General features: G+C 35.5%; 1 protein-coding gene across 1 annotated transcript in view; it reads right to left on the reverse strand.

Moving 5' to 3' along the window:
* Positions 1–17,093, reverse strand: part of LOC109044206 (tetratricopeptide repeat protein 28) — a 56,732-nt gene that overhangs the window by 4,155 nt on the left and 35,484 nt on the right. Inside the window, exons 7-28 of the mRNA XM_019061788.2 lie at positions 16,767–16,952; positions 16,253–16,492; positions 15,208–15,486; positions 14,374–14,602; positions 13,709–13,941; positions 12,782–12,965; positions 12,404–12,510; positions 11,537–11,871; positions 10,309–10,595; positions 9,253–9,530; positions 8,310–8,553; positions 7,426–7,567; positions 6,860–6,976; positions 6,106–6,263; positions 5,139–5,307; positions 4,242–4,413; positions 3,398–3,580; positions 2,527–2,778; positions 1,714–1,923; positions 1,167–1,244; positions 682–835; positions 137–331 (exon numbers count right to left, since the gene is read on the reverse strand). Of these exons, the coding sequence (XP_018917333.2) occupies positions 137–331; positions 682–835; positions 1,167–1,244; positions 1,714–1,923; positions 2,527–2,778; positions 3,398–3,580; positions 4,242–4,413; positions 5,139–5,307; positions 6,106–6,263; positions 6,860–6,976; positions 7,426–7,567; positions 8,310–8,553; positions 9,253–9,530; positions 10,309–10,595; positions 11,537–11,871; positions 12,404–12,510; positions 12,782–12,965; positions 13,709–13,941; positions 14,374–14,602; positions 15,208–15,486; positions 16,253–16,492; positions 16,767–16,952 (4,432 nt within the window). The remainder of the gene's footprint in view (positions 1–136; positions 332–681; positions 836–1,166; positions 1,245–1,713; positions 1,924–2,526; positions 2,779–3,397; positions 3,581–4,241; positions 4,414–5,138; positions 5,308–6,105; positions 6,264–6,859; positions 6,977–7,425; positions 7,568–8,309; positions 8,554–9,252; positions 9,531–10,308; positions 10,596–11,536; positions 11,872–12,403; positions 12,511–12,781; positions 12,966–13,708; positions 13,942–14,373; positions 14,603–15,207; positions 15,487–16,252; positions 16,493–16,766; positions 16,953–17,093) is intronic.

Below are 17,093 nucleotides of genomic sequence, written 5' to 3' on the forward strand. Positions count from 1 at the left end.
AATTACATTGAAGACAGAAAGAGCATTTTTCTTACACGGTAGTAGTTAATAGTAAAAAAAAAAAACAAAAGAGTGAACGGAAAAAATGAGGCGACAATTGGAGATTAAAAATTGTAAATTTCTGTCAAAAACCTACCTAAAGATGCCAAGAGTTCATGGCAGCCAGGGACATGCCAGAGCTTGACGCTGACCGGAATTTCAATTTGCTCAGTATCAGAGGTGGCTAAACTGAATTTAGCAACGACAAGACGAATCACAGTAATGATGTCATCAGCAGCATCTGTTGTAGAGAGGAGTTTTGACAGGGCTCCGAGTGTTGTACTAGTTAAACCTATCCAAAAAACAAATAATTAATTTTAACATTTTCACATTATAACCCATTAATACACTGGTCAGCTTAAATGACATTAAATTTATCTGCTGCGGCAAAATTTGTGTACAATGCCAGTTTCTAGTGAGGCAAAGAGAGTGCAAACATTTCTATCTACAGCTGTGTAGTTTTTCAATAAGCAGACTTAGTAGGTATTCAATAACCAGCCTTGATCAATGAGCAATCTTTCAGGAACGCAGAAGTTAACAGCATCAGCTATCTTGTCATAATTTTCGAAAAAGTACTCTGCTTTATGTCCACAGATGATAGCTTAATCCAGACTTAGTTGAAATGAAATATACTTTACAAACCTAATAGAGCTTGAAGACTAGCGCTGCACTGTGTTAGTCTCTGGTCAGGGTCACTTTGAGGGAAAAATACTGAGGATGGGATTCCATTGGCAGCAGGCTCAAACCGAAAACCTACCGACTGTAATAACTCTTTCCATCCATTAACATGACCAACCTGTGAGAATAAAGAAAATGCACTCAATTATGATAGCACAGGTGATGGAAAAGAAAACAATTGTATAATTAGCAGACTATAGCAACATCAAACTACAATTTTTTATATTTTATTGACTGATTTCATAAAAATTGGCAGGATCAAAGTACATACAATTTTCAATTATGAGAATATATCTGATAAACCATTCGTGAGATAAGTCTCTCTGAAACAATATTGATCAACGAATAAAATCGAAAATTTGCCACAGGGGCCATTTTTTGCCAAACAGAAAATGTAGTAATTAATAATGGTGCGATCGGGACAGATCTCTAAACAGCCAACAGTGTACCTTATTTTCGATGCTTTTCTGAGTCGTGTACATGGCGTTCTTTTGCCCTCTGTGAATCCTCTGCAGAGACTTTTCCACCTGAGGAAAAACATTAATATTAATATAACGTTGAAATCAACCGAACAATGTTAAAAATTATTTTATTATTATAACTTCTATCTACTTAGCATATAGGAAACAACAGTCTTGTCACAAAAATTAATTTTGTAAGCTAGGCGTAAAGATTGCTTTAAAAATATTGAAATCCTCAAAATTGGGACGAAAATATTTATCACAAACAAGACAATTTCTTTGATTTTGAGCTTGATGGAATTATGTTAGTCAAATACATGAAGTAATAAGTAACAAGATAATGTCACAGAAATGTCCTACACCTGAGTGTCGAAATCTGAAATCTTCAGTAATGAGGTAAATACTTTTGTCAAATGCCCAACTGACAGCAGTAAGGTAATTAACGCAAAATTTAAGTCGAAACCTTGCCCACCAGTTCAGTGATAATGAATTCTCTGAACTGTGACCAACAAATAATAATTTTAAAGTGCCTTACCAAGTGCAATGTGACCCTCAATGCATCTCTGCATTTTTCTGGTGTTTTCAGGAGTTCACACAGGGCTTGGCCCATTAAAGCAACTTTGTTCGATAATCTCACGTCAGATCCAATCAAGACAAAACCAGCCCAATTTGAGGGATCTGCAAAGTGTTTAGTATGTTGAACTGTCTGCATTGCTTCGCAAAGACCTCTGCTGACACGAGAGCCCTGAAATAACAGCAATAACAATCAAATGAGCTCCTAGGAGAAAAGGCTGCTGCAAACTTGGGCAAAAGTACAGAAGTTCTATGATGGAAGAGAATTCTTGTGCGACTCATCAAGAGAAAACTTGGTGATGATACTGAAACATAATTCTGCAGTAAACAAACTTGGCAAAACCTAGCATTCTAAATTACCCTGAAATCAATTGCAATTCATACATGGGGAAAGAGACAGGTTCGAGGGAGCAATCCGACTAAGCCATACTGCTGATTTATCAATAAACCAACATATTGAAATTCGACGGTGATGTGCATGAATTAGGAGAAATACTGTCTTTTAATGTATCAGATTTTATTAGTAAAAAAAAGAAAAGAAAAAACCTAGAAATGAATAAAAGACAACGGAAGCAAACTAAAAAGGCTGAAAATAACGAAATATTTTGCTATGGTAAGGGATTTGAGAGAAGAAAAATTGGAGGAAAATTAGACTGAGCTTGCGATTTACTCATACTCCTCCCTTCTACATTGCCATCGTTGAAAGTGGTTGACAACTGCTGACCCTCTTTAACTCATTCTTAATCACAGGCTTAAATAATGACAAAAATTGTACCTGCAGCAAAGCTGAGTAGAAAGCTTTCAGAAGAATTTTGGCTGCTGTTTCTGGGATTGGCCACAAAGATACAAGCACGCACTGGACACCGGCAGCAAGCAGAGCACGCGACAGCGCTATCACACCATCTGCAGTAGCCCACCCATCTTTACTGTTTATAACAACTAATCTTGCACTTAGTTTCAAACTTAGAAGTTCACTGGCGGTTAATAAGCACTCCGAGAGGGCAGGAACTTCTAGCGTAGAGGAAACCTAAAAATTCAAACGATCAATTAGAGATTACAGGTTAACAACTAAATTATTCTCATTTGTTATTAAATGAACATTTATAAAATGCAAATTCAGTTCAGCGATCCTGATAGTAGCTAACTATAAGAGGCTGACTAGTTTTGAGCCTATACTGGTATACTTTTTATAGGATCAACTTCAAAATAAATTACATGAAACTACTTTCAGATGAGTCATTTTCTACAAGAAGCGACCAAAATTTCAAACGAAATAGTCTACTCGTTGAACTGACTGATGACACCAGAGGGCAGATCAAAGGTAAAATGAATCAGTACTTTTAAAAAGGCCAGTCGTCCATTTATTAATTTTTTTTCCCCCTGAATTTTGGAACTCTGGTTGTCCATACCATACTACCCAAGAAAGCAGTGGCAGTCTGCTTCTTGGACCGCAGGTGACAGACACACAGGAATGCGAAAGTTGTGTAAAAGGAACGTCAAAAATGGAAGAAAAAAAAAGGAATTTGAAAAATTAGACTTTGTCCCTTTTAAAATGAAAAATTAGACTTTGTCCCTTTTAAAAAGTACTGATTCATATATGCTCTTATGAAAAACCAGGAGGGAAGGGGGGGACGAATTATACATACTTCAGAGACTTCTTCATCTTGAGCTTGCTCAGTATAGAATGAACCAATCCTTGACTTAGATTGTTGAGAGTCAATTATTTCCCCTGGAGATAGGACAATTGCCGAGAGTTTCCAGGAAATATAAGTTGAAAGATGAACACACTCGGCTTCGCCAATTTGCCTTAGAACTGACTCCTTACTAGCCTGAAATTGAAAAACATTACAAAAAGTTAGGTACAATGGAAAACTTTGATGGCAAATACAGGGTGATTACGGGTTAAAAGTCATTATTTTCCGAATCAATTTTTTGGGTTTAAATTAGACTGAGCGACTGATTCCAACAGGCTGCAGATTGTTGAAACTCTAACTGGCTATGTCGGCAAGATAAGACAAGACATAGCCCTATTTCCGCCGTGTAATATATCGATTTTCGATTCTTGTCGTGCCGACATAAATTTCGACCATCAGGCTGCAGCTTAGTTATAGTTAGTTATCCCATTTACTTGAACTGACAGCTCCCAACCCTTCGCGCTGCGCTGGGCCAAATTTGAAGCAACAGCTGGGAGCCGTACGGTAACTTGGCAATGATTCCCGATGTGTTACGATGGATTTTCAGCAGATAAAGCCACCTTACATGTTATTTTGTCTTTAATACTTCCTGGGAAGAATACCAGTCAATATCTATAAGAATACACTCCTTTAAAATCCAAGGGGAAAAAAAATCAAGCATTAAGTAATGAGTAGGAAAAGAGGGCAAAATTAAATACCAATTCTTGGCCCAGCAGGGTCAAATTAAATCATAAGTCAATGAGTTAAGCTATGTATAGTGAGATCAGGAATGAAACTGAAGGAACATTGGACTTGCCTGCACTCGAAGGAGAGGCTCTGTTTGTAACATGTCAGCGACCATACTTGCTTCTTGCTCTGATTCTGTTATTTCTGGGTAGCCAAATTCATCAATGATGCTTGGAGGCAGGCGGGGATTGGCAACCACTAAAGCACGCATTCCTCCTTCGCTTCCGTTTCCTCGATTAGTTCTAAAAACAAAAATTGAGGATTTACTGTCATGTTCAGATTAACAATGTCCCCTAAGAAGGGAATGTGAAACATTATACACTTCTGAAATTCAGAGCATTAATTTATGATGCTGTCAAAAAGAAAAACGCAACATCTTTCGAGGCGAGGTCAACTAATAAATTGTTGAAAATTCTACGATGTGAGATTCCACGATGTGATAAAAAAAAGGATGAATAGGAGAAGAATTAACAATCAAGAGTCTTGGCTGTGATTTAAGACACACTTTTTTGCGAGTTACTATTGATAAGACAAATGAATAAGAGGTGCAGGATGAGACCCCAAAATCTATTTTGCTCAATAGTCGACAAAAAAATAAGTGACCAGGCAAAAATTATAATTATTTTTCTTTTCCTACTCATTTCTAAATTCTCCAACTATTCTTTTCGTTATATGTCTCAAAGGGATTAGTTAAAATTATAGTTAGGAAAAAAAAACAAAGGACTAAGCCCATAACTGCAAGTCAGTCATCATTTCAAGTTAACGAATAGGAAGAATTTCTTCTTGCTCAGAATTTCCTTGGGGTTCTTTCAACTTGACAAGTTACTTTAGTACTTTCCGACTAGCATACCAAATTAAAAATAAAAAAAAAATATGCAAGTAGAGTCTTGCTGCTCTGTGAAGTGATGGTGGAAATATGATTAATTTAGAGAGTAAAAAATGTAACATGAGAAGAAATAAAGCTTACTTCAGACTAGTCTTCAAAGAAGTTAGGGATGGAACGACCAAAAGACTAAATCTTTCACTCAAAAATTCAGTTGGAGAGTCTCCATTCACAGGAGCAGGTCGCAAAACTGGGAACGGAACTAAGTACAGATCTGCCTCCAAAACCAGGAGCAATTCTTTGTACGATTTATCTGTAAAGAAAGCAAAACCCATTGATATCTAAAATTGTGAAGCAATAAATTTATTGAAGTTTTTAGTGAGTTTGAGAGCTTGAGGAGGGAAGATAGAAAAAGGGAATAAGGAGGATACTTTGGAAGATTAATTGAAAAGAGAGAGAAAAAAGAAAGGAAAAAAATAAAACAGAGATAAACATAAACAATAGAGAGTGGTGTTGTAGATTATTATCCTCCACTGAACTATCTATGGGGGACTAAATGGCCTTTCTTGGAAGAGATTCAATCAAGTAAGATGTAAAAACAGAAATAGGAATGGAAAATCAAAATAAGGTCAGTTATTTTCACCCCCCGAAGTAAGGCAAAGTAAAGTAACTGAAAAAATTTGAAGAAAGAAGAAAGAACAGAAAGAGGAAAGATTGAAGCAAATAGTTTTTATATCAAAATACATTTGTTTCTGTTGGAATTAAGTTTCAAACCATCAAAATTATTCATTGAAATCAGTTTAAAGATATTTTGAATTTACCTTGCAAACAAATAGGTAAAGAAGAAATACATATATGTATAATGAGATTTTTACTGTTAAAACAACTTGATACTGTATTTAGTATCTATTTTCTTTTTCTTCTTCTTCTTTTTCAATAAGTTCAGTTCCCTTTAAAAATTTTCTACCTTTGTGGTAAAATTTGGTTTGGCTCTTTTTAAGATTCTGAATAGTGCAGGAAAATAATGTAAAATCTTTTAAATTTAAGATCTTTGAAGTAAAAAAAGTTACAAAAATAGTTTTTCTAAAAATGTTGAATGGAGATGACGGACCTGAATTAAGATTTGCATTCAGGTAGCTATCAAATGGAGCGATTAAAAGCTGGTAGAGAGCATTTATACATGATGGGCCTTGCCAAGTTTGATGGTTCACCCGCCTTGAACGAACACTTCCGTGACGACTGGCTGACCCACTGGCTACACTTCCAACACTAATTAGCAAAACAAACACAACAGATTCAAAACTTAGTATCCCAATTTGAGTTCACCACTAAGAATAAAATAACGTAATTTTTTTAAGTGAAATTCAAACTGCCATGAAAATTAATGAAAATTTAAAGAGATCTTGAAGGTTGTGAAAAGAAATAAATCACTAATTTAATTAGGTAATTCAATCATGACGAGTTATCTTACACAACGAGTAATTGCCTGTATGAGGGATTTCATTTTATCTGCTACAAGATTTAAGTCTAAGGTTTCCTGTTCAGGACTGCTAATGCATGATGAAGAAAAAAAGTTCCAATGAAACAGGCCCAAATCATTTTGTAAGTGATTAAGCAATGAACCTACCTAAACAATACATTGAAAGCTCCGACTTAATGTAGAATGTTTTTTAATTAATACATTGAAAAATGTGCACAGATGAATGTACCCTTGAAGATAACCAAATTTATAATTGAAACAAGGAAAAAATAATTGGATTCGACTTTTATTGAAAGAGGGCTCTTACAGGTAAATGTGAAGAGAGTAGTAAAATAGTAAAGAACAACAAGGCACAATAATGAGAAAAAAAATAAACGTTGGATACCTGAAGAGGCTGCTAAGACTGTAGTTTGATGAATTTAGCAAATGATTCCTATTTCTCCAGAAAGCGTTCCTCTCTCCTACATCCCACAGGTCATTATTTTCAACATCTACTTCGCACCTGTTCAATCCAACAAAAATAAATCAATACAAAATTTTACGGTAAAACTTGTCAAAGCAAAGATTGTAAATCAGACTCATCCGAAAATTAAACTAGGACAAACTATGTCTAAATTTTGAGGGAAAATTCTTTAAAATTTGACTTCAGAGGAAATTTCTAATAAAAATAGCAATTTAATTTTTCAGGGCATTGACAGTTATATTCAAATTATAGGATTCACAGTTTTTGTGCAATAGAAAACACAGTACAAAACTCAAAAATATTCTACTGAGATTTAAGCATGAGTTGTAACATTTGAGAAAATCATAAATTCAAACAATGTGACAGTTGAAGAAAGACATTTTATTATGATTTAATTGGCAAGGAAGTTCGGTGCTTCAATATATCTTGATCTGCATGTTTTAGGATGACCATTACAGATGAACATAGAAAAATATCTGAGTACTTACGTTGACTGTGTTCCAAAGCTCTCTCTTACACTTTGTACATAATGTTCCAAAAGAGACGCACCAGTTGTAAGTGATTCTTCACTCACTACTTCCTTCTCGACGTCTGTTTCATTCACGGCTACTTCATGCCAATGCACCACTCCTGCACAGAGAGTAAAATACCTATTTTAAAAATAATTCTATTGGCACAGTTGCACATTTTTCTTTAATTCTGTGTACTTTAATAATGACGTACAATGAAATCAAGATCAAGGGTTGAATCAAAAGAGTGAAAAGGGGCCGTTCATAAAATATGTAAAGCTATCGAGGGGGAGAAGGATTGAGGAGTGCCTTGCACCATTTTGTTTCATGTGTTAAAGGATAGAGGGAGACCTACATTACTAAAGCGTTACAATAGTATTCTTCTAAGTTGTACAACATTTTAAGTAAAGAACTAAAGAGGACGATTAGATATTTGATTAGGTATAGGTAAAATGTTGACTGATATATTGTTTGCCAAATTCCTACTCCTCTATGATAAAATACTACGAATAGGAATGCGAAAAAATTCCCATGTAATCGTCATCTAAATGAGTAATTAATGCTACTTCATAATGTTTTCATATCCTCTATCTCAAAAGTAGTCCACTGGTACCCTCATAGGAGGACCCATTAACTGATTCCATCAGAGGACTTTAAATTGAACACAAAAAATCACTTCCAAATTGAAACGCTTTAAGAAAAAAAATTGAAAAAGCTTAGAGTAAAAGGAAAGAAAAATTTTTATTTTCGGGAGTTGTAAAAATGTTCCACTTTACTTGATAAAACTTATATTCTATGAATAAAAATTATTTGATTGGTATTCTAGAAAAGAGAAAACATGAATAGAAAAAAGTACGACTCACCTTTCCCTGGTACAATTAACCATGAATACAGATATCCAGCAGCTAGACTGTAGTATAAAACTGATGCTCGCTGCCTGTTGACTATTTCTACAAGTTGATCTAAAGTGGTAGGTGTTGAGTCCGATAAACGTAGACCTTGATTTGAGCCTTGACGCTCTAACAGAAGATCCACAAAAGCTCGGGTTCGACCGCGTTCAGCAACTAGAAGAGCCTCATTTGCCCGGTTTAATCCTACTAAAACTCGCTGCAAAGTAAATTTAGACATGAGATGTAATTAAAATTAGAGGACAAACTGGAAAAACACGGGTATATTAACACATATAATGAATGATAATTTTTAGAAAAACTGTGGATTGGGGTCAAAAGATTCCAACATTACTTCAAGTTGACTCTTTTGGAATTAAGTTCCTGAATTCAGCACTAATATGAAAAAAATTGAAAATCTTTAGGCTTTCTCTTTACAAAAAATAGCACTAAGAGTTGCAAGAACAATGAAAGTTATACAAGCAAAATTTATGCGATTCAAAGCGATGGAAAGCTAGAAATAAAGTGAATTGAAAATTTTAAGTTAACATGAAATGCGTGCTCCATTAAGGAAGCTTAAGTATCTTTGCACTTTTCCTGATTGAGATAATATAATCAGTTAATAGTTAAGATGGAAAGATTCATGAATTCATGAGGAATTTTTTAGAAAAATAACAACCTTCCCGTTTAAACAGCCCGAAAAAATTATCTAGAAATACCACTTTAAGGACTTTCCCAACAGCTCAGAAGATTTCAAAGCACTTGTGACATTTTTCTTACGACATGAGGATATGGTGCAATTTTCTTCAAAATAGGAGGGGGGAAAAAATGAGGAAATTCAAAAGAGAGAGGCAAAAAATTCCTGAACTCATGAAATGTTACACATTTTTAATTTGTCTCGATTTCAGGTTGAACATACCTGTAAGGCTTGATACGAGGCTGTTTGCAGATCAAAGAGAGAGAGTTTGTAGTGGGCTGAGCCTCTGGTTTCCCTCCTGATGAGTTCCAGCAATGTTGCCGCTTGTTCGAGCTGTGTTTGGGCTGCTTCAAGTTGCCCGGCTCCCCAAAGAGCAAGGCCAAGGCGATGGTGGATTCTGGCTTCCTCTTCGCGCCGACCCAGCATTTCTGCCATCTGCAATCCTTGCTGAAGATATGCAATCGCTTGACTAGTGTTACCCAGAGTATGGTGAATTCGTCCTGAAAACATGCATGTTCATCAAATACCTTACAATAAAAGACAAAAATCAGAAGAAGGTTCACTTTTTTTTGTTATATGACTTTTATTACTTTTTTTTTACCTTCATTGTTCACAGAATTGAATATTGATGGTTACAGCTTATAGATTTACAGTGAATGATACTTGTGCTAATGCAAAATAATTGTAACAGAAATAACATGGAAGAAACATGGTAAAAGAACTCTTTCACTGGATTTTAGCAGAGGCAATATCCTCATTAAATTGAGTTTAAAAAAATCATGGCATTTGGAAGGATTTTATCATTTTTCCAATTCACGGGCTACAATAATCAAGGGAAAGTTTTTGAACTGTACGACTGATCTTTTAGGGTTTTTCCTTTCTTTTTTTTCCTGGGGTTTTCTTGGTTCATTTATTCATCTATTCGGTTGATAATATTTTTTGCCTTGAGAGGAAGGTGGGTCGCTAGTGAGTAGAGGAGGTAGGAAAAATGTTTTATATGTATAGTTTTTCCTTGTCAAAGCTGCAACATAATTTTCAGGCCTTGAGTGACTTTGTCTCTTGGACCTTAACTTTTTTTTTTTTAAAGAAAAAACAAAACCCACAGATTAATCACGATGATCATGACAAGAGTACATCAAACATCAAATTAAAAAAATGCAGAAAACCTAGGTCTAAAACACAGTAAATGATCTAATGACAAAAACAAAAATATTGATGTGCTTATTGAAACAACATCAATTATGAAAGAGAATATGAGAATATCAAGGAAAATCTCACCTAAACTAGAGTAGGCAAGAGTTTTGGCTAATTTATCATTAGTCTGAGCTGCTACGGACAGATGCTGCTCCTGGAATCTAATGGCATCATCCAGGTTCCCGAGAGACTCATGAACAGACCCCAGGTTTCCAAGCGCACGAGCCTGAAGAGCAGTTAAACCTAACTGTTCAACCGTTTCTAAATCAGCTGTGTGGTACCGCAATGCAGTGCGATATTCGCCCATTTGCTGATAAACCTGTCCTAGGCCACAAGCCGCATCCGATTCTCCGATTTGATCCTTCAGTTCTCTGAGAGATTGAAAAAAAAGAAAACCATTCTTGCTGAATAACATAACCAACAGGATAGAGAAAAGGAGGTACCTTGAGGAGGTACACTGAGATAGGAAAAATTTCGAGAAACAGACTGAGGGTGGATGAATGTCCAAAATCTTTGAGGCAATTACTATGAGGCAGAATATTATGGTTTGTGGACAGTATAAAACGTGACTGGCCGATAATCACAGCAATAATTGCCAATTATGAACATTCTCCTCATCTCACATTATTTTGTAGGAATAATACTGCATGAGCTGGTTAATGCTCAGTGCGGCCTCTATTTTTCGATCATAGGTGCAGAAAGTTCTTGGCCTCCACATTTGTTGAGGCAATCTTCACATCGCTGTCCACATAAGTTAGGGCATTAACAAGTTCTCTCCACCAAAAGGAATGTACCTAGTGGTTTTTTCTGAAAAAAAAATAACACATTTTATGGTTTCCTTCACAAAAATGCCTTCTACCTACAACATTTTTCTCCTTTCTAGGTAGGTGGCTTTACATTCCTCTCAAGATTGGCAAATCGAGCACTTTCTGCACCCCTGATTAGAATACTGTTGTTGTTAAAGTAAACTGTAGTAAAGTACTGTTGTTGTTGTTAAACTACACTCTTGTGAGACTTAGAAAAAAATATAATTGTGATCTGTTACGGAGGAACATTTTACATACTGAAAAGCCTGAGTCTTTCAATATAAGATAATGAACTTCATAAATGAAAGTATGGCACTATAATTTGGAATTAATACTTTAGTTATTTCAAAATGGGTGCAAAGGCAGAACACTGAATGGGTTGGGAGTTTCTGTTTCAGGAGTACAAGCAAGAAAACGTCCTTTCAAAAATTACATGAGCGCATAGGAAAAAGAAAGAAAAAAAACCTCAGTAACATTAGAGAGGAATGAAAAGAGAAAATACGAACCTTGCTATACTCAGTTGATGCTCTAAACAGGAGATGGCCTGTTCATAATTTCCAAGGGTAGTGTGAATATGTCCTAATTCACCGTAAGCAGAGGCCTTGGCCTCAGGATTGTTCAACTCATGGGCTACAACCAGTCGCTTCTCGAAGCAAACCAGCGCTTGTTGAAGGTTCCCTAAACGTTTGTGTGAATGCCCAAGGCCACGATAAGCTCGTTCCAAGTCTCTGGAACTCTTCAATTTCAAACCAATAGCTAAATGTTGTTCATGACATTTAACGGCTTCTTCTAAATCTCCAAGGGCATCGTAGCAATCCCCAAGATTACCAAATGCTCGACCCTGTAAAACGAGAAAGAAAAATAATTCACACCTGTACTACAACACCTCCAGAACGAGTATCAAAAATTCTACAGCTGTGTTTTCCTAAAGTATTTGATCATGATGTAGCAACATAATTAATGGACTAGCTACTTCCTTCAAAATGTTTGGGAAAAAGGTGATAAAATTTTGTAATGATTGGATTTTCATTTATTACATAAAAAAAATATGAGAAGGTTCAGGAAAATTAAGATAACCACAAGACAAAAACAAAAATCTTAGGCCACTGATATGGTAATTGACAAAAGGCGTCAATAGTGTTCATTAACAGTTTTTCACTAAATTTCAAAGTTTAACTGTTGTCATTCAGTGAACAAAATCAATCTGTCATGAGTAGAAATTGGAATAGAGCATCATTAAATTATCATTGGAAACGAGACGTAAATACCAAATCAATTTTATTTTGACAGATCATGCCTTCAATCGAAACCCTTGTAATTGAAGTCTTCATTTTTGCATAGAACAATTTAAACTTGTTTGATAAGATACATACTTTGTCCATTAATGCTGTTGGTGTTGAAAGCTGCTCCAGAGTGGCTAACTGCTGTTCAAAGTAGCCAATAGCATCCTCATAATGTCCCATATTTAGTCGTGCAATACCTAAGAGACAATTCAAAATGCTCTAAGTTACACTTATCTTTCAAAATTTTAGGAAGTAAAGTTGCACCGTGAGTATGCATAATGTGAATAGAGGTTCGAAAAGAGAGAGCAAAAAAGAAGAAGAAAAAAAGTGACTTCACCAACGTTTTGTGCAAAGAGAGAAGGCACATGGTTTAACTAAAAAGGGCTGGAAAATTTGAAACGGAAAAATCGACAGTAATAAAAATTGAGACGTAAATTTAAAAGAAAAGCATGAGAATACAAAACAAACCTAGATTTCCAAAAGCTTGTGCTTCAATGGCGCTTTCGCGCAGTTCTTTTGCACGGTCTAATTGTTCTTGATAACATTTGATGGCGTTTGTATAGTTGCCGAGAGACATATGGACAGCTCCCAAATGTCCATGCGCACGGCACTCACCCTTAACATCACCCATTTCTTGCCTGACAGTTAATTCCTGACATGAAACAAAAGCAATAGTCACTGTTAAGAACTTAATCAAAGTAGTGGTAAAAATATTGGAACAAAATGCTTACAGATTCATCTGCAATGAAAGGGATAACACTTCCTCTACCCTTTTCTTCCACCCCCTTTCCTTTTTTCTTTACACACACCTTACAAAAATTTCCAAACTCGATGGCAAACGACTCTATAATGGACATATTTCTGCCAAACGGAACTATGAGCACTAAGGCATGAGCCCTGAGACCCATAAGAATATATGCATAACAGAGCTCACGTCATAATGTACATTGTTCCGCTTGGCAAAAATATGTCCAAATAATGTATTCCTCAAGTACTCAAAAGTAAAAGTCATTTACCCTAGGAGCTACATAATAGAAACTTTAAGATTACCCAGCTTACTGACAGTTACTTCAAATTATTCTTTCAACAGGACCTTCTATGGTTCCTGAAAATTTATCCTTGCAAAATATCTGTGTAAAAGAGGATTGGATAACCTTTCATATGTTAAAAGATTAAAAAAATAATCATAGTCCTATCTTTGATTGGTAGAGAGTGAATGAATTTTTTAACTGTTTTTTCAAGAAAACCAGTCAGCAAAAGTCACTTACTCACTACAAATCAATATGAGTGCCGATAAAGCGAGTAAAACTCAATCCTAACTTTTTCTGTATTTTGTTATTGTCTATTTTTTTCCTTGCAAATACATTTTAACTTAGGTTGCAAACAGAGACACACCTGAGTATGGTATCCTAAAGCTTTATCTAAATGTCGCAGGAGGCGATTGGCTAGACCAAGGGATCCGTACGCTGCAGCTTCAAGCGAACGGTCTCGACCTTGGCGTGCAAAAGTGAGCTGTCTTTGATACATTTTGACAGCTTCCTCCACATCACGCATTTTCATCAACACGTCACCGATGTTTCCGAGAGCTCGAAATTTACCAGGAAGATGTTTCGTCATATGTGCTATGGCTGAAAACAAAATTTATCTCGTTAGACAATGCAGGGCATCACTTACTACATCCGATAGCATAAACAGCTAAGAGGCAATTTCACAGCAAGAATTTCATTAAAAATTCTGAATAGTAAAATTAAAAGTTCTGGATGGTAAAAATAAAAATTCTCCCGGACAATAAAGATTCTTGCTTCTAAGCCACTTTCCTCTAATCCTCTTGAGTAACTGAGAGCAATAAATTAATTTTTGCTGCACTGTTTAATCTCTGTATTAGAAAATAGTTTTAGTGTAATTATTCCTGAGAAAATAAGAAATAGGTTGATGTCTTTTCTGTGCATTTCAAAAGGCTAGCTCCAGAAATTTTCAGAATAATTTTGGTCAGAACAGGTATATGAACAAAAAACCTCGATGCAAGAATCAAGGATATAACAGATCAAAGAGGAACTCACCCAAGAAGTATTTTTGACACTCAAGTGCTGTCTCTAGATGATCCAAAGCAAGATGAGCGAGACCCAGGTTACAATAAGCACGACCCATATTCATTTTGTCTTGTAAATCTTTGGCCAAAGCGAGGTCTTGATCGTAATAACGAACAGCTTCACGGTAATTTCCCAGACAATAATGGGCGTAACCTAAAAAATGACAAGCTTTCGCTTCTCCTTCCACATCGTGCAGCTCCTATAAAAAATATCAAGATTCGAACCAAAAAATTAGAGAAACTAATATGATGTCTGGAAGAATGTTTGTTAAATTTAATTTTGGTACGTATGAATTAATATTTTCTTTAAAAGCGGGAAATAGAAATAACCGATGAAGTACAAAACTGACTGAACAGAACTTAAAATCCTAAATTAATTTGGGATGACGAGCCGAATACTTGTGAGAAAGAATTAAATAATCCCAATAGTTATTGGGAAATCCAGTTGATTTACCTTTTCAGGTTCTGTTTCATTTCTTTTTAGTCTCTTCAATCATTCTTTTCATCATAGCCTTCTTTCAAATCTTTTATTTTAATCTTGGCAGCACACATCAATAACCTAGCCTCTGAAATTATCAATTTATCCACAATTTAGCCTGCATAGGCTTTTTCTAATGATAGATTATTTCTAATATGTGAAAAATGTATCTCGCATTGATATTAATTTTCAGCTAAAATTATCCTGATCTTGGTAAACATTTGTCAGTTCTAGCTAAAATATTAAAATGAAAGAAAATATTTGCTGCTGATAGGTAAAAAAAAAGCATTTAGACAAAATGAAGCATAAATCTTGTGAGGAACAAACCTGTGAGAGCATCAGATAATTTTCATAGTACGGTATTGCTTGGGCAAATTCCGAGCGAGAACTCAGACAGTTGCCAAGATTGAGAAGGGCGCAGGCTTCGCCGGCAGTGTCTTTTAACTCCCTTGCGATATTTAAATGGGCACGGTAATGCAATAGCGCCATTTCATGTGCACCCAACGCTTGATAAGCCACAGCCAAGTTCCCATGAGTTGATGCCTCTGAGCTTCGATCTTTAACTTCTTTGGATATTGTTAACTCCTGCTTGTGGTACTTAATAGCCTGTTATTAATGAGAAACGAAATACATGACAGAATTTAAAAACATACTTTTCAACACTTTTCAAAAAAAACTTTTTCAACTGTTTCTGAAGGGAATTTTCAATGCAGAAACCCAAAATATATCACACACAATCACACATACATAACACACGCATGAAAGATAACCCCAGAGAGGGTATCTCCAAATTTAGGTAGGTAATACAGCGGTTAACAAATCAAACTTTTCTTGTTCTTAAGCTTATTTTTGAAATTTGTCAGGCAATGAGTATATGCCACATACATACAAATAACGATGTCAAAAATAACACTCGAAATTTTGCAAAATCGCAATGAACCAGCAGCCTCTTTTGCTTATCACAATGCTCCATTCACCGGATTTTTTGGAAGTTTCCACCAGCTCGGGTAAATTGAATAATTTTCACGAAACTAATCTCCATACTTAGCATACCTACTTAATTTTAGCATAAAAAAAGTTGAGGTAGATTACAAAACCACCTCAAGTTCAAGTTGTTACACCTAAATTAATGTAAAAGATACTGGTGTAAAAATAAATACAGTTCTCTCTATAGATAACGAATCAGGAAGAGACCCAAAGACTTTTCAGTATAGAGGAATTTTTGTTATAACAAACGGTGCTTAACGTACATAGTAAGTTTCAAGGACCAGACAATTTCTCTGCTACAGAAAAATTTATGTTATAATGATTTTCATTGTGAAAAGAGTGCTGTACTTAAAGAAAAATGGGGACTTAAATATCAAATACTGACCTGTTCATAAAACCCCATTGCACTATATGCGTTCCCAATATTGCCAAACGCACGTCCCATTCCGGCTGTGTCTTGAAGTGAACGAGCTATGCTCAAATGAGCTTGATGCAGTTTTAGAGCTGCATCATGCTGCCCCAACAATTGATACACAATACCAAGGTTAGAGCAAGCTCTGCCTTCTCCAATCCGGTCCCTACTGCTTAATGCCATATCCAACTGTCGCTCATGCCATCGTTTTGCCTGCAATTAAACAAGAAAATGAGTTTAAAAAATTATGGATTAATAAAATTTATGGATTTATGGAGCAATTTATGGATTTAATTGACAAGCTGGGTGCAAGAAGGGCAATTCTTGATTGCCATGTTTCAGAATCCCCCATATATTTATATGACATTCATAATGAGGAAAATAAATGCATGCATTTTTTTGAAATTTTAACAGAATATTCTTCATGATTCTACAAAGATTTAAGAGAAAAATTCTGTAAAAATAAGAAATTGTTGTTTCAGTATACCTGATTGTAATCTCCAGCACATCGTGCCGCATGACCCAATCCTGCATAGGCTCTTGCTTCTACCGCTCTGTCTCCTAATTCTTGGGCAATTCTCAGGACATTTTCATGGAATACCATAGCCTGTGAAAAATTTCTCCTATAATGATGAGAGGATCCAAGATTACTATACGCTCGAGCCTCTTCAACCTGGAAAAATAAAGAAACACAAAAATAAAATATATTACCGTAGTGTCATTACCGTACCTGGCAGAACTGGCATGCAACTTAAAAATTGAAATTTTCAGAATTGCATGGAATATTTCTAAAAGTCAAGTATCAGGGTAAAGA

The sequence above is a fragment of the Bemisia tabaci genome, chromosome 6, assembly GCF_918797505.1.
Source record: "Bemisia tabaci chromosome 6, PGI_BMITA_v3".
NCBI lineage: Eukaryota > Metazoa > Arthropoda > Insecta > Hemiptera > Aleyrodidae > Bemisia > Bemisia tabaci.